This window comes from Saccopteryx leptura, chromosome 13, assembly GCF_036850995.1.
Source record: "Saccopteryx leptura isolate mSacLep1 chromosome 13, mSacLep1_pri_phased_curated, whole genome shotgun sequence".
NCBI classification, from domain to species: Eukaryota; Metazoa; Chordata; class Mammalia; order Chiroptera; family Emballonuridae; genus Saccopteryx; species Saccopteryx leptura.
In genome coordinates, this window is record NC_089515.1 from 32,258,813 (window position 1) to 32,283,430 (window position 24,618).

At 47.6% G+C, this 24,618-nt stretch overlaps 1 protein-coding gene and 1 non-coding gene across 32 annotated transcripts in view; one reads left to right on the forward strand and one right to left on the reverse strand.

Annotated features, from left to right (window-relative positions):
* The window catches only part of SORBS1 (sorbin and SH3 domain containing 1), a 260,387-nt gene that overhangs the window by 205,876 nt on the left and 29,893 nt on the right, over positions 1 to 24,618 (forward strand). For 27 of the 31 annotated variants that reach the window (XM_066354910.1, XM_066354907.1, XM_066354909.1 and 24 more), the window contains 6 exons: positions 6,952 to 7,124; positions 9,790 to 9,875; positions 13,550 to 13,717; positions 18,460 to 18,506; positions 22,302 to 22,416; positions 22,556 to 22,681. In XM_066354910.1, coding sequence (XP_066211007.1) covers positions 6,952 to 7,124; positions 9,790 to 9,875; positions 13,550 to 13,717; positions 18,460 to 18,506; positions 22,302 to 22,416; positions 22,556 to 22,681 — 715 coding nt within the window. Of the gene's footprint in view, positions 1 to 6,951; positions 7,125 to 7,655; positions 9,132 to 9,789; positions 9,876 to 13,549; positions 13,718 to 18,459; positions 18,507 to 22,301; positions 22,417 to 22,555; positions 22,682 to 24,618 lie in introns of all 31 variants that reach the window. The other 4 variants (XM_066354914.1, XM_066354934.1, XM_066354931.1 and 1 more) reach the window with 2 other exon arrangements.
* Positions 2,033 to 2,108, reverse strand: TRNAA-GGC (transfer RNA alanine (anticodon GGC)). The gene has a single exon. It is a non-coding gene; the product is annotated as a tRNA-Ala (tRNA).

A 24,618-nucleotide genomic window follows, 5' to 3' on the forward strand; every position in this document is an offset into this window, starting at 1 on the left:
TGACACATAATCCGGTTCCACAACCAGGAGAATCTTCTCCGGTTTCTCCTAGGATCAAAGGCATCACCAGTCCCAAAGTCCCTCACCTCTGGTTCCCCATCTGCACTCACTCTGCCAACACAGCTTCTTTCTCTGCAAAACTGGCTTCTCTCTCTTCCTCTGCCATCGTGGCTTCTATCTCCTCTCCTCCTCCTCCTCCTTTTAAAACTTTTCTGGCACTAAAACCTCTCCTACAGTAAACATTAGCATAACGATGGCCCTTCCCAAGCAGGAAGGTAATTAGCAATTTCACAGATCGGTACCTGGTGCTGCCCAGCGCCATTTTTAACAATAAAAGTGAGCAAACTTTTTTTTTTTTTTTTTTGTATTTTTCTGAAGCTAGAAACGGGGAGAGACAGTCAGACAGACTCCTGCATGCGCCCAGCCACCCGGCACGCCCACCAGGGGGCGACACTCTGCCCACCAGGGGGCGATGCTCTGCCCCTCCGGGGCGTCGCTCTGTTGAGACCAGAGCCACTCTAGCGCCTGGGGCAGAGGCCAAGGAGCCATCCTCAGCGCCCGGGCAATCTTTGCTCCAATGGAGCCTCGGCTGCAGGAGGGGAAGAGAGAGACAGAGAGGAAGGAGAGGGGGAGGGGTGGAGAAGCAGATTGGCGCTTCTCCTGTGTGCCCTGGCCGGGAATTGAACCCGGGACTTCTGCACACCAGACCGACGCTCTACCACTGAGCCAACCGGCCAGGGCCAAAGTGAGCAAACTTAACACAGATTTTTACAGATTCATATGCTCAACAGTAAACATTGGCAAGACTTGTCTTAACCCAATGGCTGAAGAAAGAGGAGTCACACACAAATGGCCCAGGTTAAAAAACTTGGTGGTCAGTGGAGAAGTGATAGTGCTGTTTTAAATCTGCTTTCATGGCTTGGACAGACTGCAATTCAGAATTTTATTAATTAACCCTATTACATATCACAATATTAAAAGAACCTGGGAACAGAGAGGAAGAAATTCACCCATTGTCCCAGTATTCTTATACAATTACCAGTCCATCCAGTCAAAAACAAATTTTGATAGTTGCAGTCACAGTGTATGTCCAAGTTTGTATTTTATTTCTTTAAAGTTACCAGATCTATAAATCAATCGTGAGGCCTACTCATTTTCATCGCTGTTCTGCATTGCAGCATTGAATAGCGCTAAATACATTCATTCTTTGCCTAACCAAAGAACTTTACTCTATTTGACCAGCAGGTGGCATTCAAGAAGTTGCAGTTTTCCTGAGAGTTGATGGTACATTAGAAAAAAACATCCTTTTCCCTTAATCTAACTTAAGATCACAACACAAATCATTACCTGAAGAACTTAGTGGAACATTAGAAATTTCCCAGGGCTTAAAAATGTGTCATAAATCTGTGCGCATGTAGTTATTTAATTTTATGGAATCATTTATTCCACTAATATTTATGGAACGACAGTGCTGGGCACCAGTCATACAGAGATTAATCAGATAAACTGCCTGCCGTAAGGGGAAAATCAGAGTGTAGTGGAGAGACAGACTTGCAAATAACAATCAAAATTCAGTGAGGTACAGGCAATGATGGGGCCCAGGAGGGAGTAAGCATTTCTGTTTTGTGGAGGAAGAAAGGTGGGCTTTTTAGAGACACAACAAATAAAACGTGAAAAACAATAACATTATATTATGAACAGGAAAGGTAATTTTTTTTTTTTTGTATTTTTTCTGAAGCTGGAAATGGGGAGAGACAGTCAGACAGACTCCCGCATGTGCCCGACCGGGATCCACCCGGCACGCCCACCAGGGGGCGACGCTCTGCCCACCAGGGGGCAGATGCTCTGCCCCTCCGGGCGTCGCTCTCTTGCGACCAGAGCCACTCTAGCACCTGGGGCAGAGGCCAAGGAGCCATCCCCAGCGCCTGGGCCATCTTTGCTCCAGTGGAGCCTTGGCTGCGGGAGGGGAAGAGAGAGACAGAGAAGAAGGAGAGGGGGAGGGGTGGAGAAGCAGATGGGCGCTTCTCCTGTGTGCCCTGGCCGGGAATCGAACCCGGGACTTCCGCATGCCAGGCCGACGCTCTACCACTGAGCCAACCGGCCAGGGCCAAAAAGGTAAATTTTTTCATGTAGTACAAAAGGCAAGAAGATGAACTGCTCTTGGGATTGTGTAGACTGCCCTCCTCACAGCCACAGTTAGAAGTAGTTACCTTGCTGTTTCTTCCTGGAAACACCAAATGGTCTTGAAGAGTGAATTCCATGAGGCTGGAAATTTTTTTGATCTGTTTTGTTCCTTGTTGAATCTCCACCCGGGAGAGTGATTGACAATAAATAGTTGTTGAATGAATAAAATAAGCAATGGAATGACATATGGTGAGGTCTTTGCTAAAAGTATCACTGGCCATGGTTTGCATAAGCGATTGGACGGAGATGTATCTGGAAACTGGGGGAGTGATGGCGTGCTTATTGCAGAGGTGTGGGGAGGGTGGTGAGGTGCTGATCAGGGAGGTAGAGAACGAAGGCGTTGACGCGAGGTGTGTCCAGGACAGGGAGGCAGTAGGACTTAGTGACTGGTTAGGTTTGGGGAGCAAGGAGAGGGAGAAGGGGGTTGGTTTTCTGGGCCTTTTGGCTTGGGTAAGGGGAGGTGGAGGGACAGAGCTTGGTTGGGTTTGGGACAGGTTGGGATTCAGGTGCCTGAGGAACATCTAGGTGGAGCTGTCTAGAAGACAGTTGAATTTATGTGTCTGGTGCTCGAAAGAAAGGTCAACATAGATAACAGATTTGAAGGTGGGCATTTTTGGACAGTCTCACCACCCTTAATTGTTCTGTAGATGAAAGAAATAGAGTCTGAGAGAAACAGATTGTTTCCAAGTTTTTTAAATGAGGAGGTTTGCTTCAGTGGTTCCACATTCCGTTTTGGGGTCAGGCCGGACTCACAGCTGCCAGGACCGGAGCCGGCCACTTAGCACAATTAGAAACAGTTGGCCCTAAACGATTGCTCTGTTCTCTTTATTCTTCAAGTGTGTTTTCGTTGAATCCCCTTGAAACTCAGCAGCCAGCTTGTCATCTTAGCCAGAGGCTGAGTTCTCTTCACTGTCTCCTCTTGTCTTGCTCTTTCTCAACTGAAAACTGGCTCAACCCAAGATGCTGAAAGTTAAGCTTCTGAACTTGACTTGTTTCTTGGGTCTTTCTCAGCCCGAGGGTACCTTTCTCATCCTCTCTGATTTGTTTGAACTCAGCAAAGACCCAGCAACTCTATGACCTATAACAAATGCCTGCAGCACTCTGGTCCTCAGTTTCCCCTTTGATACAATGGACAAATAATGTCTGTCTTTCCAATTAGGAGATCAGATGAAGATGATACACTTAAAAACACTCTACTAGAACTTTTAGATATTGTTTTTAAACAAGTTGCAAAGTGTTACACATCTGGAAAAAGCATGTGGGCTTTGGTATCAGAAAGAAAACAATTAACCATAGCAAATCTATTCTGAGAGGTTTCCTGAGTGCTGGTTTGTCGTTCTGGCGGGGAAGCAGGAAAAAATGGTGATAATGGGTGGAATAAAGCCAGAAAGTGGGGTGGCTGGTGGGGGGAGGGTTGTGAGTTCTGATAACTGATGAGGTGGAGGAGGTGTGAAATCTGGTGTCATGGCCGAGAAGTTAGGTTTGATGTTCGACCGAGGTGGAAGCGGTTGAAAGGACAGCACATAAGCCGCTGTTGGAGTCACTCAGTGCTGAGGGCCGTCTGGTCGCCCCAAACTGGGGCTTCAGAGACTTTCCCTTCCTCAAAGCGACCTCAGCCACTGCAGCTGTTGGTTGGCAAGACTAAAGGACATCTATACACGGGTCTTTTTGCAGTTGGGATGTACAAACACGAGACACGTGGGATTAAGCTCAAGGACAGAATCAGAAAATGCAACCAAAAAGAAGAGGATAGACTGAGAGGAAAGTGTAGAAAAGAGGCGGATTTCTGTTTATTTGGGAAATTCAAAGTGAAAGTCGGTTTGGATGAGCTTACATTTATTAAAATTGGCATATAGTGCCATAACCTTGCAAGTCACCTTTAGGGGTCCTCCAGCCCTCTAATTGGAGTTCATGGCTTCTGTCAGTCAGAACCGGGGACATCTGTGAATGCCGCCTGCAGGCAGAAGCAGGGGAGCCCAGCTGTTTGAGTTTGTGGGCCTGGCCCCCAAGCCTGGGAAAGCCAAGCCTTTTGTCTCTCGGGGTGGGAGTGGGTCCCTGCCCAGAGGGCAGTGGGAAGGACAGCCAATCTAGGCCTGGACAGTCTTACTCTTTCCACTGTCCAAATGACTCTATGGTCACAGATGTCAGGAGCTCAGAGCCCTAAGTAAATATGGTATAGCTCTTACACTTGTGGAAGAATTTCTAAATACATAATTTCACAAATCAAAAGATATCCTTGGCCTGACCTGTGGTGGCGCAGTGGATAAAGCATTGACCTGGAACACTGAGGTCACTAGTCGAAACCCTGGGCTTAACCAGTCAAGGCACATATGATAGTTGATGCTTCCTGCTCCTCCCCCCTTCTCTCTTTCTCTCTCTCTCTCTCTCTCTCTCTCTCTCTCTCTCTCTCTCTCCCTCTCTCTCCCTCTTCTCTCTAAAATGAATAAAAAAAAAATGCCTGACCTGTGGTGGTGCAGTGGATCAAGCGTCGACCTGGAAATGCTGAGGTTGCTGGTTCGAAACCCTGGGCTTGCCTGGTCAAGGCACATATAGGAGTTGATGCTTCCAGCTCCTCCCCCCCTTCTCTCTCTCTGTCTTTCCCTCTCTTCTCTAAAAAAAAATGAATAAATAAAATGAATAAAAATAAAATCTTAAAAAAAAAACATATCCTTAATCAGATCATGTGTGCCAATTTTGTTTTCAGAAAATGTGACCCTTTATTCATTCAACAAATATTTACTGGGTATACTCGTGGGCCCTGTCATTAAGCAGGCTCTTAAAAATAAGGGCACAGCCTGGGGAAGAGACTGCCCCATGCTACCCGCCCTGGCTCTCTGCCTCTGAGGCAGGCTGCTCTGTGCTCCCTCCATCCTTGTGCCTTGATCTCAGCTTCGAGGGTTGGTTTTCTTTACCCTTCGGTTCCTGGTAATGAACCTTCTGTCTTGGCAGAGGAAAGCAGGGAAGCATTTGATCCCGTGACCTAGGCCTGAGAGAACGAGGTGGGGCCTGGGCCTGGGGGAGCCCTGACCGCCCGGTGGTCCCCTGATGTAGAGCAGGTAGAGCCTTGGAACCGTGATGGCCTTGTGGTGAGGCGGCCCCTGTGAGGGGTACCAGCTGTAGAAGCAGCACTGTTGCTCAGGGGACAGGTAGAGACACCGTCTGTTTTACCAGAGTCTCCACCTCTTTTCTGTTGCTGACTCCTGGTTCTGGAGCCGCTGGCCCCAGGCATATGTTTGTGGCCGGAGACACTCGGAGGTTCTGGCGTAGGCGGAGCTTGAGCATCCTGGAGCACCATGTCCGGTGGTGTGTGAGCCTGGGCCCTGGGGAGGCGCCGCTCTCCAGTCGCAGGGAAAGTCCTGCACAAACAGCGGCTGAGAATGTGCTCCGTGTGGCGCTCCAGACCGTGGCCCAGTTCCAGCCCTGCCGGTCACTCAGCCATGCCAGCTTCGACCAGACCTCCAGTCTCACGGCGTCTGGGCTCCTCGTCTGAAAATGGAAAAAGTAGGATAGTTTGTGAGGACAAGAGAAAGAATGATCGTTGGGCACCCAGCACAATGCTCCCTACATAAGACTTCTCTCCCGGGCTGTGTAGGGCTGCTATTGCCGTCATTGTCTGTGGCCGGGATTCGTGGATAAAGGGGAGGAGGTGTGTGATAGAGCAAATGCAGCCCAGTGTACCTTCTAGAATGGGGGTGGGGAAGAAGACATGAGTGTTCGCTGTTATAATTCCTTAAGCATTTCTATACACTTGATAAAATTCATAATACAATATTGGGAAGAAGAAATTCCACCAAGCTGTTTGTATCTTTAGGGCTGAGAAACCCGTCTAGATACCAGCAAACTGAATTCGGTGGGACTGAGAAGCTGGGGGGCAGAAGCCTGAGCTCTCTTGCCAGAGGGAACCATTGGCACCGGAGACCTGAGCTGTGGGTGGGGGAGGGGCAGCAGGCTGGGCTCAGGGAGTAAGTGCTCTTGTTTCTTTCTGTTCCCCACCCCGTTCCAAAAAGGACTTGTGGTAACTTGCAAAAATACCTAGTTTCAACAAGATAAAAATAATGAAGGCTATATCAATGAATGAAGTATATATCAATAGTTGAGACTCACAATAAGTGTCATAATGTTCTAAATATTTATATAAATCTTGAAAGAAGTGAGTATAAAATGTGGCTGTCATAATAAAAACAGAGAATCCCAGGTTCCATTTTCACTTGGTGGCTGATTTTCCTAGAGACCCAGGACAGCAGGGCCTCTACTCTTCATGATTGCTTTTAATGCTCCATCAGCCAAAGAAGAATAATCTAGAAAAATAATCCAAGTGGTGGACTTGAAGTTGCCGACACTGGCCAGCAACGTGCTGGAAGCCCCACTTAACGTCCCGACTGCCCAGTCTTGTGTGCAGCCGCTGGGCCCCAGCCCACCCCCCACCCCACCCCACCCCCGTTCTCACCTCCTCTTCTTCTCCTGCCCTCCCTCCCCCTGCATTCTTTCTGTTATTCTCTTAAAACACAGATGCATCTCAATTAGGGCAGTGTGCTGTCTGGACACGATTCCTGAGCACGCAGGCACCCGTGGGCCTTGTCTGTCAAACTCTGTCTGAAAACAAGTGCCCTTTAGAAAGGGTTTGCTTGATTAGGAAGCCAGAGGGTATATGTCTCTTGTCCTCAGCAGGAAATGTACTTTTTAGAAAAATGTTAAGAAATACTAACTTCTGTTCCTTCCCCCCTCCCCCTTCTTCTCTCTTTTCTTTGAAAATGACATTGTTCTTAGTATATATTCTTCCGACTTCCACGCAGTGAAGAGGGAATCAGATGGGGCTCCCGGGGACCTCGGGAGCTTGGAGAATGAGAGGCAGATCTATAAAAGTGTCCTGGAAGGTGGGGACATTCCTCTCCAGGGCCTCAGCGGGCTCAAGCGGCCACCCAGCTCGGCCTCCACGAAAGGTAACTGAGTGCAGCCCGCCGGCCTCTCGTCCGTCCGCCGGGTCGGATCATCTGTCCCGTCCACACTGGTACCGGGTCTTGGCAGGGGGTGAACCTTCTGCCACTGGGACAACTTCTGCCTTGGTCAGGCCCACCTCCAGGCCTTTGAGCCTTCTTGTGTGCCCTCCCCTAGTTTCTCACCGGCCATTTTTCTTTCTGGTATTAATAGTTTTCCTTCCTTTACACCCTAACCTTGCTCTCCCTGAAACATCTCCCCCCTTTTCTGTTCTGATTCCCTCTTCTTAGAAATTAGCCGAGCTTTGGCCTTCCTGACTCCAGCAAGGCGGCCATTTTTCGTTGCATCTTTGCACCTGCTTTGCAGCACAGATTATTTTGCTTCTGGACATCGACTGGAAATGGAAAAAAAAAAACCAAAAAAAAAAAAACCCATATGACAAATGAGCATGTTACCTCTCCCTTTATTTATTTATTTTTAGCAGCTTTCAGCTTTAACCTAATGGGTCTGTTTATTTTATTCTGCATGCTTTCCAGTGGATCGTAAAGGTGGGAATGCTCACATGATTTCTTCATCTTCAGTTCATAGCCGAACGGTTAACGCTAGCAGTGTGTTAGGCCCTGTGTGTAAGCACAAGAAACCCCTGTCCGCTGCAAAAGCCTGCATCTCGGAAATCCTTCCCTCCAAGTTCAAACCCAGGCTCTCTGCTCCCAGCGCTCTTTTGCAGGAACAGAAGAGTATCCTGTTGCCATCGGAAAAGGCTCAGAGCTGTGAGAACCTTTGTGTGTCGGTTTCTCTGAATGATTCCAAGAGAGGGCTCCCCCTCCAAGTGGGGGGGAGCATCGAGAACCTGCTCATGCGCTCCCGGCGGGATTATGACAGCAAGTCGAGCAGCACCATGAGCCTGCAGGAGGATGGCGCCAGCGCCAGGAGACCCTGCCCCCTGTCAAGGAAGGCTGGCATGCAGTTCAGCATGCTCTACCGGGACATGCACCAGATCAACCGGGCCGGCCTCTTCCTGGGATCCGTCTCCTCCTCCAGTGTGCGGGATCTTGCCTCCCACTTTGAAAGGAGCAGCCTGGGCTTGGCCCGGGGTGAGCTGGGCCCCAGCCAGGAGGGCTCCGAGCACATCCCCAAGCACACCGTCTCCTCCCGCATCACGGCCTTCGAGCAGCTGATTCAGCGGTCCCGGTCCATGCCGTCCCTGGACCTGTCCGGCCGGCTGAGCAAGTCCCCCACGCCCGTGCTGTCCCGGAGCGGCCTGAGCTCAGCCCGCTCAGCGGAGTCCCTGCTGGAGTCCACCAAGCTGCGGCCCAGGGAGCTGGACGGGCTGAGCCCCGGGGGCGGCTGCGCCTCCCCGACGTGCAGCAGCATGGTGGACCCCACCTTGGGCTTCAGGGGCCTGGCGCCCGCGGAGCCCCTGTCCACCTGCTCCGACGAGCTCGACCACTGCTCCAACGTCTCCAGTGACAGCAGGGAGGGCAGCGGCAGCAGCGGCCACGGAGACGTCCCCAGACACCGCCTCACCAAGTGCAAGGGCAGCTGCCCGGCCTCCTACACCCGCTTCACCACCATCCGGAAGCACGAGCAGCAGCTGAGCCCCAGGCCGCCCGACTGGCGCCCGGAGGCCAGGGGGGACCGGGGCGCGCTCCTCAGGAACATCTACCTGATGAGCCCCCTTCCCTTTCGGTTGAAAAGACCCCTCCAGCACCACCCCAGACAGCCTTCCCCGGGGGACTGCTCGGGCCCCCCGGCGGGCCGGAGGCCAGACCTCCCCGGTCAGCCCCGCCAGGACGAGCCCCACGCCAGGAGGAAGCCCTCGGTTCCCAAACGCCTGTCCTCCCGCCAGGCCATGGCCAGGCTGAGCCGGCTCCCAGAGCCCCCCGAGGAGAGACCCGCGGCCCCAGAGGCCTGCCTGGGGGCTTTTAATAACGGGAACTCCGGGCCGTACTCAGACCACGGCCTGGACCGAAACAACAACCCCCAGAGTGGACTGGGACCGGCCCTCGGAGGTGGCATTTTGTGTGTTTGCCCAGTCTCGCCTCCCCCGTCTCTCCACTCTGCTTGCTCTGTCCCCTCCTCCGTGTGCCCTTGGTGCTCATCTTCTGGTCCGTCCTTCGTTTTCTGTTTGTTTTGCTTGGCAATTAATCATGGCTCGTAGTGGCTGCACTTCTTTAAAAACAAAGCCCCCATGTCATTTAGACTAACCACCAACTCTGTTTCGAAAGAAAAATTGGCCGTTTAGCTCATCCGAGAAATTTGTTCATTTGAACCCTTGAACCCCTTACCGTTTGCACCATCCCGACTCCGAGGTTTTTTGAGAGGCAGCCTCTCTCGGTGGCCGTGTGTGTGTGAGTGTCCAGTGTGTCCCTGTAAGATCCTGCACGCCTCTTAGTAGGGACGCTTTTCAGAGAAGAGCCTCTTTTTGCTCACCTTTTGGTTTCTAATGAGTTTTTTTGGATTATACTAGTTCACAAGTAAATCCAAAAAGTGGGGGGGTGGGGGGGGTTGTTTGGGTTTTTTTTTCCCTTCAGAATTTGATTTTTGATTGTTGATCTCAACAACTGTAAAAATTTGCTATTTAGAATGGATGAAAGGTGTGAAATCTTTTCCCAGTCTGGTTTCCCATTAAATCTTTGCCTGTTTTAATTCTACTTTGTTGTTTTGAAGATTCAGAATCACCAAGACATTTTATACCAGCTGATTATTTGGAATCCACGGAAGAATTCATCCGAAGACGTCATGATGATAAAGAAGTAAGTGCCATCTCTAAGATCTCGCAGCTCTTGCACAGATAATAAAATATGAGGGAAGTGAGGTTCTAGATACCTGGCAAAGAGGCAGTGTAGCCTAGCAAGTGGAAGCAAAGACTGGCAGTCAGAAGTGCCTTTTTATGTGACACAGGCCCAGTCACTTCGCGTTTGGCCCACTTTTCCAATAAGTAGGAGTGACTTTCCCAAGGCACTTGGTTCTAAATGCCACGTCGAGCCAGTACCGCTGCACTGGAGGTTCAGAAAGAGGTGACCCACCCAGTATTGCTCTTTGCTCTTCTCTCCCTCCCCTCCCCCCCCCCCGCCTTGTTGTTCTCTAGGGAAACCCACCCACATGGTTCTCTAATACTGCCCACCCCTCTATTGGCAAAAAGCGTAGTTCCTATTGGGAAGAATTTAGTAGGAGAAAGAGGAAACTGGAAAATAATGGCTGTGATCCATGCTACGGAACAATTTGAAATTGCCTTTAACTTAGAAGAGGAGAAATACTCCAATAAATGTGGTAAGCCCCCACCAGGAGCTTCAGGTGCAGACCTGCCTTTGCAGCTCCTGACAGGTCCGTACCGCAGTGGGGTGACTAGTGGGGCTGGGAAGGTAGCGCGTTCTGTCAGGATTGAGGCAGAGGTCACCCTGCATATTAGCTAAAGGGGCAAAACCACAAGCTTCTGTTGTGATAAAGGGTTGATATGAGGCATGCTTTCTAGACTTTGCATTCCCAGGAGATAGGGCCCTAGAGATTCAACAGCTGCAAAGCCCACTTTCCAGTCGTGAACTAAGAGGTAGAAGAATTGCTCTGAATCTGGTGGCAGGAGGGGGAGAGTGTTTGTGTCTATGCAACTGTTCTTCGCCCTGTCAAGTCTGAAGCTGTGTGCTGTTCTGTTTGGTTGAGTGGTTTCAGAGTTTAGGTGGATTTTCCTTAATGATTGAGGGTAAAACTTTGAGGAGAGCTGGCTGGTAATCATTACGGTCAGATGGTGAGACAAAAGACAGAAACGGCCATTGTCTCTCCACTCTCTGGGCACAGGGCAGACAGTATTCAGACCTCTACACATGTCCATGGGAAAAAAGGAGAAGCATTGGGTGTCTAGAATTATTGATAGTAATGGGCGAGAACCTCATATACAGGGAGTGTTCATGAGGCCAAAGAAGAAAGGAATTTCTGGTCACCATCATGGAGATAGAGTCCTACCTGTTTAGGCTGGGACTACTATTGCAACTTACCATATAAACCTTATTACCCACCGTGGAAGGTTTTGTGATAGAATTCTACCTATCACCCAGGAGGCATATTTTACTTAGTTGGTTTAGCCATTGATATATTAAGAGGTACATTCAGAAGATGAACAGCTTGTTTCCTGAATAACGCTGGCTCAAAGACCCTTAAAAGCTCTGTGTTTGATTCACCGTTTTGGCTTATGCGGTTCAACTATGGGAATGATGGATTTACTGAGGTCAGATTCAAGCTCTGGTTTGGGACTTTGCTCCATTCCCTGTCCACTTCCACAGATTTTATGGAACATTGGCCAGAGCACCAGAGAGAGATGTGGTGTCAAGCATTAGTCCAGCCCCATTGCTGCAGAAAAACACACTTCCCAGCTAATGGATCCTGGCATTTGTCTATGCTGTATTATTAACATTGATGATACTGTATCAGTCCTGGAAGGGACGTTGGTGGTCATCTAGTCAGTTCCCTTGTTTCATCCAGGAAAGGGCTGCCACAGGGGAGTGGCTTGCCCAGGGCCACATACCAAGTAACCTTAAACCAGACACAGAGCTAGAAACCAGGTCTCTGTTCTGCTCTGCAGAGCACTTTCCTATGTCTTTTCTTATCTAATGTTTACAACAATTTACCCAAGACTGGAAATCCTACTGCCATTTGATGAGTTGTTACTTTATTATTTGTAAAACCTGGAAAAAATAGGAAAATCGGGCCCACCATCATTTGGGGTGAGCTACCTCTTGAGGCATTTAATTGCCTACTGGTAAAAGACTAATGTTTTATTAAGAATGTAAGAATTATCAGTTATAATTAATACTTTTCCTATGAAAATATAAATCAAGAATGTATGTTTGGTATGAAATAAGACACATTAAAATTCTATTCCATAGGGTCATTTCAATTGATAGTGAGTAAATGCAACATTGTTTAATTATTTTTTTCCATTGATTTGGGGGGGGGGAGAGAGAGGGAGAGAAGCATCACCTTCCCGGTCACTTAGTTGTTCCATGTAGTTGTGCACTCATTGATTGCTTCTCCTAAGTGCCCTGACCTGGGATTGAATTTGCCACCTTAGCATGCCTTTATCCACTGAATCACTCACCCAACCAGGGCCTAATTATTTTAAAAGACATTTAAAAATAGAAATAGATTACTATTTCCTTAATTTAGGAGAGCATAGTTCTTCTAAACCCAAGTACAAGCAGTCCCCGGGTTACAAACGAGACGGGTTCAGTAAGTTTGTCCCTAAGCTGAATGTGCGTGAGTTGGAACAGGTACGTTTACCTCTTAAATGCAACTTAGGCAGATGTCTATCTTAACATGGTATTTATTTTTACCTTTTTATGCATATAAGTACTTAAACATGTTCAAACCTACAGAACCTATCTCATTTGTAACCTGGGGACTTGCCTGTACCATTATTCTTAGTTTATCTTCTATATTTAAAAAAAAAAAAATCCATTGATTTGAGAGAAAGAGGAAGTGGGGGAGAAAGAGAGAAGCATCAACTTGTTGTTCCACTTAATTGTTCCATTTAGTTGTGCACTTATTGGTTGCTTTTCATATGTGCCCTGACTGGGGATCAAACCTGCGACCTCAGCGCGCTGGGACGGTGTTCTATTCAGAGAGCTACCCGGCCAGGGCCATATCGTCTCTCTTTATATTTTACATCATTCCTTTCAACTCAGCTTAATTACACCTAATGAAGAAAAGTTAAGTTTAAAAGTGCAGCAACAGACTAACTGATGGTGTCAGTCACATACATAGCATTGTGCTAAGGCCTCCTAAAAATGATGCCCAGAGAAAAGTTTGGCTGGCCTAGGAGAAGGGGTGCCACATTTTCTGAAATGGGCGGCTCCCACTCTATTGAGCATGTTAGAATAACAGCCATAGGAAGCACAGAAATTGACCTCGTTGCTATAGACCCCAGAGAGTAAAAGCCCATAGCAGGTTTAGTAGGCCTGCCGTGGGCGGAGGAGTCGGCCAGTGCTGGTTCCCACCCGGGAGCACACTGTGGGAACTCATCGCTGCTCAGGCGAGGTCAAGACAGCACTTCCAGCCTCCTACCACCAGCCTAGCATGCTCATGCATGCTCTGGACGTGCCCCCTGGGTCACCTGGCCTTTGCTGCCCCTGTGTAAGCAGGGAAGTGGCTTTGGGCTTAGCTAGGGGCTAGTTTGCAGACAGTGTAACTGGACAGAATCCACCCGTCCCTGAGTCCAGGGTTCCCCAGGTGTCTCCTGTGCAGTCTGTCTCCTTCCTATGCCGAGTGGCACCGGGATGCAGTTATAGTGGTCGTGGTCATAAAACCCCTCCAACATCTAACCTTAAACTTTCCTCCCTATTGACCCAGCTCCTTCTTCCTGAGTTGTTTTTGTTGGCAGTTTTCCAATGCCCTGGACCAGACGATTCACTGCCCATTTTATGCAATTTCATGGCAGAAACTTTTAGCGGACCAGAGACGACTTAAGCGCGAGCAAGAAGAGGCCGATATTGCAGCTCGACGCCACACGGGCGTCATTCCAACGCACCATCAGTTTATCACTAATGAGCGCTTTGGGGACCTCCTCAATATAGACGATACGGCAAAAAGGAAATCTGGGTCAGAGGTCTGTTTTGGTCGCCTCGATCTGCTGCTTGACCCAAAGCCATATTTGCCTTCCCTCTGTAGGCCAAATTAGTTCCCCAAACAGCATCTGTCATCCTGGCTTCCCTTAGGCTTGCTTTGGCTCTCTGTGGCTGATCCATGGACACGGGTCCCATCATGTCCTGCGCTCTGTATGTCCAAGCATGCCTGGCTGTGGGACCGGGGTTTGCTGGCGCGCACCCCTCTGCATGCCTTAGAGCATCGGCTGCCTTCATGCGTCCAGTCCTCTACATCTGCCTTTTATCATGACACTGTGTTGCCTGTGCATTCTGCTTAGAAACCTTACACCTTAGTCCATATGCAGTAAGTAGCTGTGGTGTGGACAATGACAAGATTCTTTTTTTTTTTTTTTTATTACAGTGACAGAGAGAGAGTCAGAGAGAGGGATAGTCAGGGCCAGACAGACAGACAGGAACGGAGAGAGATGAGAAGCCTCAATCATTAGTTTTTCGTTTTCGTTGCGCATTGCGACACCTTAGTTGTTCATTGATTGCTTTCTCACATGTGCCTTGACCGCGGGCCTTCAGCAGACCGAGTAACCCCTTGCTTGAGCCAGCGACCTTGGGTCCAAGCTGGTGAGCTTTTGCTCAAGCCAGATGAGCCCGTGCTCAAGCTTGGAGTCTCGAACCTGGGTCCTCGGCATCCCAGTCCAACGCTCTATCCACTGTGCCACCACCTGGTCAGGCGACAAGATTCTTTAAAGAGATGGTGGAGGGAAACTTATGTTACAAAAGTTAGCTAGCGATGCATTATTTACACTGACCTTGACATTTAGTGACATTCATATTGAACTGTCAGAAAACAACACTGCCTGTCATCATTTTATAGTGAGTTAATTGAGTAGCGTTCAGTCGTGCTAAATGAAGCCTCACTGACAAATGTTGAAACCCCAAAGGGTTTTGCAGTTAGGATGAGCTAAAGAGAGGGAGATCTCTCTGAGAGAGATTTCATTGGTTCCCTGAATTTTGACATTTCACAGCTGAGATTACAAAACTTAGTATTATAAAACGAACAGAAAAGCACCAAGCTTTGAAGTGATTTTGTTCAGACCTCGGTCTCCTACACTAAGGTCAACACTTTGCAACCCTTGTGCTGGCCAAAGGCTGCATCTTGTGACAGAGTTTGTTTCGCCACGTGACCCTTCAGTGGCCCTGCTTAAGGTTAGCTCCTTTTGGGGTTATGAAAATAAGTGATACCCAAAGTATATACAGTTTTATAATCTTTCAGTATAGTAGATTAATATTCATTTTTCGATCTTTAGAATAACAGGTGACACTGGCTAGTGGTCAAATCGTTGTCTGGGAAGAAGAGAGAGAGAAAAGGAGACAGATTAGAAGAAGGACAGCGAGAGACAGGAAGGAGGCTGAAAGTGACGTAAGGAAGAGGCAGAAGTTCCCAAGTGTCCATCAGTTGCGAGGGAAGGCCCGCCCCTCAGCCCCGATTGCTCCAGCTCCCCAGACCCCCTGTCCTGAAGGCTCTGGCGATGGTCGGTCCTCATTCCCTGGGCCTGCTTGCTCGCGAGTGGTAGAGAAGACGGGAACACGCAGGCACCCTGGGCGGACATACTCACACGTAGAGGCAGGACATGTGAGTGGAGGTGCCACTGGGGTAGAATTACCAAGGACAGAGGCAGGCAGACTGCCTAAGCCACCCTGCGTCCCTTCTAGAGCAGTGACTCTCAAATTTGAGCACATCAGAACCCCCATGGGGTTTGTTAAAATACAGACTGCTGGGCTCCCTCTATAAAGTTTCTGGTTCTGGAGTGTGGCCTGAGAACGTGCATTTCTAACCAGTTCCCAGGTGATGTTGGTGATACCAGTTTAGAGACCAAACTTTGAAAATCACTGCCCTAGATGTTGACAGATAAGACATGAGAAAATAGACACCAACAAGCCCCAGGGCCACAAGGCTGTGTAGACAGACTCCAGACCCGTCTGGTAGACTTCGGGTGACCACTAGTTCTGTGCCAGACCCGGTGGGGAGGCGGAGTCCCTTGGGAAGCTGGTAGACTAAAGGAAGAGGCAGCTCTGTTGTGGTAAGTAACAGTGCTGGGGAGCCAGGTGCATTCGGCCTCAGGGATACACAGAGAGAGAAAGAGGGAAGCATGCTCCATAGAATCCGCGTTCCTCAACTTTGGGTATCTAATGAAAAAAGAAATTTCACCAACCCCCAGTATTGCCCTAAGCCAATTTATAAATTAAATAGTAAACTAAACACCTATACAACCTTTTTTTTTTTGCTTGATTTTAGGGAGAGAGAGAGAGAGAGAGAGAGAGAGACAGAAACATTGATCTGTTCTTGTATATACCCTGACTGGGGATCGAACCCACAGCTTTTGTGTGTCAGGACGGTGCTCTAGCCAACTGGGCTCTCCAGCCAGGGCCACACCTATACAACTTTATTAATTTGACAGGTTAGATCATTTTGTCTGAACTCAGTTGCCACTCCAAGTGTGAATATGGTGCTCTTTTGGTATAAATTTTTAAAGTTCACACAGCCCTGTAGCTAGCTGTCATGGGTGACCTCCACTTTTACTGGAATCACTATGAAATGTTTGTCGTTACATTTTCGGTCATTTGGCTTCTCTGTGAACTTGTCATTTATCATTAACCCCACATCTGTTCTTTTCTTATTTGACTACAACTGTTCTACAACCGTTGTTTTTGTTTTTGTTTTTTTCCTACGACTGTTAAATGATATGTTCTTTGGTCAGACAGACACCATCCAGGTATTGAGATTGTGTGGCATTTGTTATCATTCACTTGACCTCTAATATGTATGTGTATAGACAGATGGATAGAAACATCACCATGAATACACAAAAATCAAAAATGCCTGTGGAGAACTCGTGGCCCTTAAGACCCCTAGGAGACCCGCGACCCAGCCAGAGGAGCCTGATCACACGGGGCACATCTCTGAGGGGTTAGGGTCTCTCCCTCTTCTGTAGAGCTCTTTAGGGAGATCGAAAACTTCAGTTTGATGAAGTTTCTCAATACCATTTATTTCTCACCTAGAATCTCCCATTTCCCCCTCTACTTTGGCCATGCCCTCTAATATTGAAGAGGACATTTGTGATTTAATTTTTACCACATTGCTTCCCTAGACCAGAAAGTCATGGGGTCAGAATTATATTGGCAGCTGTAAACAGCTTGCTCACATGAATTCTCTCCCCTATCTTTCTTTTTTTTTAAAAAGAAGAAGAAATTAGTTTAAATAACTACTTTTATTTTAGCAAGTGAGAAAGACGGACTGACAGGAAGGGAGAGAGATGAGAAGCACTGACTCGCAGTTGCAGCACTTTAATTGTTCATTGCTTCTCATACGTGCCTTGACCGGTGGCTCCAACTGAGCCAGTGACCCCTTGCTCAAGCCGGCGACCTTTGGGCTCAACTCAGCAACCATGGGATCATGTCAATGACCCCACTCTCAGGCCAGTGACCCTGCACTCAAGCTAGTGAGCCCGCACTCAAGCCAGCAATCCCACGCTCAAGCTGGTGAGCCTGCACTCAAGCCAGATATGCCCACATTCAAGCCAGAGACCTTGGGATTTCAAAACTGGGTCCTCAGTGTCCCTGACATCCTATCTACTATGCCACCACCAGTCAAATGACTACTTTTAATAGTGGGGAAGAAAGATCTGCAAATACACCTGGGGAAGTAAAGGTGAACTTTGTACTCCTTCGCCAGAATTGGAAAGGAAGAAATTCCAGACAGAGAAGAGAGTTTAGACAAGGTGTAGCAAACAAACTTGCCTGAAGGGGAGAGGGAGAGTGTAGTAAGAGGTAAAGGCCATTAGGGATGAGTGGGAAGAAATTACCCACAGGCCTCAACCCACTTCAGGAACTGAAATTTGATCTGGGGGACAAGTTGAGAGCCTCAGCCAACTTCAAAGCAAGGAAGTGATGTGATGGAAGTATTTGAGGAATGTTATTTGTGCCCCTGAGTGACAGTAGATTAGAGTGAAGAGAAGTGAAGTCAAAGGAAGCTTTGTTTGTGCATGTGAACTAGAGGTCAGACCTGAGCAGGGCTCTGGAGGGGTGGAAGGGGAGGGAGGGCTGGCGTGACCTAATGACAGATGTGATAGAGAAGGGGAGGCTAAGGCCAAGGGAACAGCCAGGCCTGGAGTTCTGGAAGGAGAGGGCGCCCCAAGAAATGGGAAGGGCAGCCTTGGAGAAAGAATGAGCTTGGGGCTCACTGTGTCTGGCTTTCTGGATGATCTCCCAGATCATGGGAAACGCATGGAGTTGAAGATAATGTCGAGGCGAGTCATGGTTTCATCCACTTGCAGGTTGTAACTTAAGTCAGGCAAATAGAAAATATAAGAGAGTAAGACTAAAAATTCCTAAACAGGAAGACGTCTGGCTAACTCCCTTTTGTTTTGGGGTTTTGTTTTTGCGTTGTTTTGTTTTTTAATAGCCATGCTCAGCTTTGGGAAACTAGAACTTCAGCTTTGGGACTTTTATAACCATCTCCTCCCCAAATGTGGCCCTCCTTAGGGAGGTTCTCATGCATGACGTAGTTGGCCAAACATCCATCTAGTGTTCTGCTAAGGTCAGACAAGTGGAGTTTTTCCCAGATGTGTACACCAAAATGAACTGGTTAGATTGAATTTTTCTGCTTTGCTTTCTGGAAAGTCGTGAAAATGTGTCCTTTCCATTGTACATGAATTGTGACTTTTAACTTGACATTATTTCTTGTCTTTAGATGAGACCTGCCAGAGCTAAATTTGACTTTAAAGCTCAGACACTAAAGTAAGTGCCACCTCTCATACTTGTTTGCCATTTTACCTCCTCTGTGAAACAAGAAGTTCACGTATAGAGAAGAGCTGAAGAACCAATGATAAAACCCAGGGCTGTATGGAGTTTACTATGTGCTGCGCACTGTTCAAAGTGCTTTACACTGTATTACCGCACTGCCTAGTTACACTGTGATCCTGTGAAGTCGGTGCTACTAGTACCTCTTTGTATAAATGGGGAAACTGAGGGACTGCATGGTGAAGGAACCTGCCCAGGCTGGTCAGTGATGGAGTCAGGATTCAAACCCAAGGAGCTTGGTGCTAGAGCCTGCGCTCTTTCCACTTTGCCACCCTGCCGCCTCCTATGTAGGGATTGAATTTTCCTGATTAGTGAACGAACCAGAACCAGCCTCTAGGAAGATAACTACCAGTTTTGCTACAATATCCCGAGAGGTTAAAGGCTTGTGGGAATCCACAGGAGACCAGCATTTCTCTAAGTGTGTTTCTCAGAGTGCTAGCTCTATAAAATAATTTCTCATAGTGTACCAGCATAGGAGTGGGTCCGGGACCACCACATACCGTGTTCATACATCCTACCCACCCTTGAAGAGATATTTTTCTGTTGGCATATGCCTGGCTCAAGAAGTCTTTCAATGAAGAAAGAAACCTGATTAGCTTATTGAACCCAGTATTAACCTAAATTTAGATGTCCAGGAAACCTTTCTATTTTCCATGGAATGAAATTTGGGGAATGCTACCAAAGCAGGGTTCCAAAAAGAGCCTGTTCACTTTCTATCTAACTATGGATTTAAATGGCCCAGGAGTTTTTGGTGGCAGCAGTGACCAGCAGCCATCCCGTTGTCCTGAGGATAAGAGGCCTCCCGTCTGGCGATTAGGGGGAGAGCTTCCCTCCCGCAGGCATTAGGACAGGGGTCCCCAAACTACGGCCCGCGGGCCACATGTGGCCCCCTGAGGCCACTTATCTGGCCCCCACTGCACTTCCGGAAGGGGCACCTCTTTCATTGGTGGTCAGTGAGAGGAGCATAGTTCCCATTTAAATACTGGTCAGCTTGTTGATTTAAATTTACTTGTTCTTTATTTTAAATATTGTATTTGTTCCCATTTTGTTTTCTTACTTTAAAATAAGATATGTGCAGTGTGCATAAGGATTTGTTCATAGTTTTTTTATAGTCCGGCCCTCCAACGGTCTGAGGGACAGTGAACTGGCCCCCTGTGTAAAAAGTTTGGGGACCCCTGCATTAGGACCTACTGTGTGGAGGCTGCTCAGCCATGTCCTCCTCCAACACAAAACCACAACCTGCGCACAAATCTGGTGCCCTGGGGTATGTTTGTAATTACTCACCCTTTAGCTCAGCAGCTAACAAGAAGTGATGGCATCATGCCGGAAAGGGTATTGGCTTTAGAGTCCTGACTTAGCTGCTCATTGTCCCCGTGACTGTGGACAAGTCACCAACCCCTCTCCTAGCTCAGATTTCCTCATCTGTAAAATGGGCATAAAAATGCCTTGCTTGCACAGGCAGCCAAGGTAACATACTACTTATAAAACATTTTGTACAATGTAGCAAATCAGTACCCCTGCTTTTTTTAACCAAAGAGGATAACAAAGATTTATAAATTAAATATTAGCTCTATCAAGTACATATCTTCTTTTTAACTGAGAAAGATCCAAGGAATACTGTTCTGTTGACAATATTATATTTACTCAGATTTATTTTTGTTTTTAGATTTTATTTATTAATTTTTAGAGAGAGGAAAGAGAGAAAGAGAGAAAGGAGGGAGGAGCAGGAAACATCAACTTCCATATGTGCCTTCACCAGGTAACTGCGGGGTTTCAAACTGGAGACCTCAGTGTTCCAGGTCAACACTTTATCCGCTGCTCCACCTCAGGTTGGGCTGATATTTACTTAGATTTCATTTTTAATTTTAAAGAAGAAGAAGAAGAGAGAGAGAGAGAGACAGGAACATCAGTCTGTTTCTGTATGTGCCCTGATCAAGGATCAAACCAGCAACCTCTGTGCTTCGGGAGGATGCTCTAACCAGCCGAGCCATCTGGCCAGGGCTGGATTTCATTTTTAAAAGTCTTACAAGAATTTTTTCTGTAGAGCAACCCTGTCAAATAGAGCAGGTGAGAAAGCTGAGTTAGACGGAACTGGCCCCCACTCACCGACGCCGCCAGTGTGGGAGAGGGGCTTCGTCCTCCTGCCTCAGCCCTCTCATTGTCCCATCTGCAGTACATCACGTGATCGTTTCTCAACCGTGTTTTCCCTGGACCTCCTGGTCCGTCTTTGAGCATGAATGCAGGCCTCCCGCTCGCACATGCGCTGTTCTCACCTGTTTGCCTGGTGGGGCCATCATGGCGCCCTCCTGCCTGGATGGCTGCAAGTCGCGTAGGGGAGCGGGGCTGGAGCCGGCAGACCTCTGGCACGGGTGAATGTGCTGAGGGCCTTTCTTTCTCTTCCACGTGCTCTTGGTTGAGTGGGAAGGGTGAGGGGGTGATTTCAGAACACCACCAAGGAAGACTATGGCAAAAAATTGAGTCAAAGACATTCCTTCTTACAGAGACAAACGCCCGGGACCCTTCACAGGCCTCTTTCGAATTAGAATCCTCTCTACCCATGTGAGACCCACAAAGGCCGCCTTGTTCTTTCGTTCAGCACAGTGCTGACTTTGTGCAGTTTTCCAGATGTGGCCCCATTGTTCAGCGCGCATCCCTCGCGTACCGTGGGGCCTGTTGGCACACCGCGGCACAGGCGCGCCCCTCTATGCGGCAGTCAGACACCCCTCTTTCCAGACGTTGGTTTGACACAAGTGGAAGACATCTAGGTTATTATTTTTATTCAAGAAAACTTCAGGTTACAATTTTTGTTCTCCTTTTAAGTTCTCATTTTGTTTATAAATTATCTTTTTGTCTTTTTTTTTTAAGTGGTCCTCATTAGAGGTTAACATCATTGTTATTTAGGCAAACAAAAGGATGGATATGGAAAACTTGGAAAAAGGGCATGAAGAACATTTGAAAATTGACTTCAAGATCCCTTTATGTTGAAAAGGAAGTGAATTAACATATTTACTGAGTGTTAATTATATGACAGACATGGTGCTCAGTGTTTTATTTGTAGTTTGTTGGATTTTCCAACAACTCTGAGTTAGCTTCTATTTTGATAAAGCATCTCAGAGATACTAAGTATCAATATTTTGCCCAAGGTTCCAGAGCTAGTAAATGGTATGACCGACTTTTGAACCCAGATCTGCATAATCGAGCCTTTCTGCTGCACCATGATGGATGGTGAAATGGGTGGGTGGATGGGTGGAATGATAGAGGATATTAATATATGAGAAGTAATTTGATGGTAATTTAAAGGAATGAAGGCATTCCTTGACAGGGCAGAGAAGAGGGCAGTGAAGGCAGTGACAGTATCTAGAAGAAAATGGTTTTTATCATTTAATGAACATCAGTTAAGACTATCGAGTGTATTGCTTTGTGTTATGTAAACATTCTGAGCATAGGAAAGCACTTGCAAAAAATACACGGAGAAAACCACAACGGACTAATAAGGCTTCTGAACACTTTCAAGTGCTAGTTAGAAACTTAACATCCATCCTACAAAAAACCTGGAAGAATGCCAAATGGGATGTAATTTCCTGCCTTTTAGTAGGGTTCTCATTTCCAAATATGGAGCCCACTCTTGTATAATTTGGTTCTTTTGACCTCGCTCAAAGTCTCCTTTTGCAAAAACGACACGTCTTAATCTTACGCATTACTGAAACATCTGCTAACATCCTCTGTTGACAGGGAGCTTCCTCTGCAAAAGGGAGACATCGTTTACATTTACAAGCAGATCGATCAGAACTGGTACGAAGGAGAGCACCACGGCCGGGTGGGCATCTTCCCGCGCACCTACGTCGAGGTACCGCAGCTCCTGCTTCTTCTAAGGAAGAGCCCGGTCCTGCCCAAAGCACCCTTGATTCACCGAGAACTTGTGTTTTGTTTCCTCCTTCCCTCCCATGTCCCCTCTTTCTTTCCCTTTACCCCTTTTCCTTTCTCAGCTTCTGCCCCCTGCGGAGAAGGCTCGGCCCAAGAAGCTGACACCAGTGCACGTGTTGGAATACGGAGAAGCCGTTGCTAAGTTTAACTTCAATGGTGATACGCAAGTAGAAATGTCCTTCAGAAAGGTGAGCTGCCCTCTCACTCCATGCTTCAGGGCTCTGGCGGGTGGCACTGTCCTCGTGGCAGGGTGACACTGCAGGAACGCCTTAAAGATGTGCCCAGTCAAGGGCAGTATGAAGGGCACTTGGAGAATTTTCTCACCCGAGGCTAGTGTCAGGGTTTAGCTACATCGAGTTCACTGATTCAAGGCAGTATTCCTGGAATCTTAGACAGCTGTTATAACTGTATTCAGTCAGCATTGATTGAGCACCTAAGGATGTGATAAGCACTATGGTGACTTGGTTTTCCATCACATGATATGTGGCCTAGTCAAGAAAAACAAGTCTGTTGACACCAGGAGAGATCTGAAGCCAAAAGTCACAGGTTATCAGCTCTGTGGCTTTTGGGGAATTAAATAATTTTTCTGAGCTATCATTTCTTCATCTAGAATGAAGATAAGAGGCTCTCACAGAGGTGTTGTAAGAGGATTAAATGAAACAACATATGTGAAGCCCCCAGCATGACACGTGGCATCGAGTCAGTGCTCAGTAAACAGGACATGCCATTGTTATGATCACTTACTATTGCCTCTAGGAGCTCAGCATGCTTAATTTGAAGTCAGCTAAACTTGCAGAGACACTGTTCTTCCCAGGAATTCAAGAGCACTCTTTACCTGTCAAAACTCTTTGACTTGCTCAAGTTATTTAAGTTACTAATTTTATTGAGGATTGAGGGAGGTGAGCACATGCCTTGGATAAAGATGAGCCCTTACAGAACAGAGAAATACTGGATGCACCTCAATTGCCCAACATCAGGAGACCAGTAATTAAGCCAATGTATGTGTGTGCAAGGGAGTATTCCACAGTGGCCATTAAACTGTGTGACACTGTTAAAATGTAGAATTAAATTTCTTGATAAAGAATGAGGTTCACTGTATGTTAGTAGAGAAAAGCAAGTTGGAACAGAGAAATACAGTACATACTCATTTTTTTTTTTTTTAAGAAAAAAGGTGCGGGCCCTGGCCGGTTGGCTCAGCGGTAGAGCGTCGGCCTAGCATGCGGAGGACCCTGGTTCGATTTCCGGCCAGGGCACACAGGAGAAGCGCCCATTTGCTTCTCCACCCCTCCGCCGCGCTTTCCTCTCTGTCTCTCTCTTCCCCTCCTGCAGCCAAGGCTCCATTGGAGCAAAGATGGCCCGGGCGCTGGGGATGGCTCTGTGGCCTCTGCCCCAGGCGCTAGAGTGGCTCTGGTCGCAACATGGCGACACCCAGGATGGGCAGAGCATCGCCCCCTGGTGGGCAGAGCGTCACCCCTGGTGGGCGTGCCGGGTGGATCCCGGTCGGGCGCATGCGGGAGTCTGTCTGACTGTCTCTCCCTGTTTCCAGCTTCAGAAAAAAGAAAAAAAAAAAAAAGAAAAAAGGTGCAAGTCTAATTCACATGTATAGAATTCAGTCTGGGAAATTCCTATATCAAAATATTAATAGTAGTTACCCCAAGCAATAATATTATGGGTAATGATTATTTTTGCTTTATGTTTACTTGTGTCTTAATTTTTTTATGATGACACAGGAAAAAAAATAAAGTTACAAAAACAAAGAGAAACCCTCCCCCAAAACCTTTGCCTTACAGAAGAGGTTTGCATATCTGTCTGCTTTTCAATCAATAGTCAAAAACACTGCATTTGCCTACTAGCTTGGGGGAATGAATCTGACCTTCCCCTTTATGTTATATAAACATTCTCTCTAGTAAGGACGTAAGTAAGAATCCTTACTTCTACTAAGTATTTAAAGGCCAAGCTTAACCTCCCAGCATCGGGGTAGCTCTGCTGCTGTTAGCATCTCCATCCCGGTGATATCAGGTCTAGCAAGAAAGGTTTTGGTGAGCAAAGCAGGCGGTAAGCAGGACAGCGCAGGGCGCAGGCAGGGCCTCGGGTGGGGCGTGCTGAGGCGTGGTGGGGCAAGGGC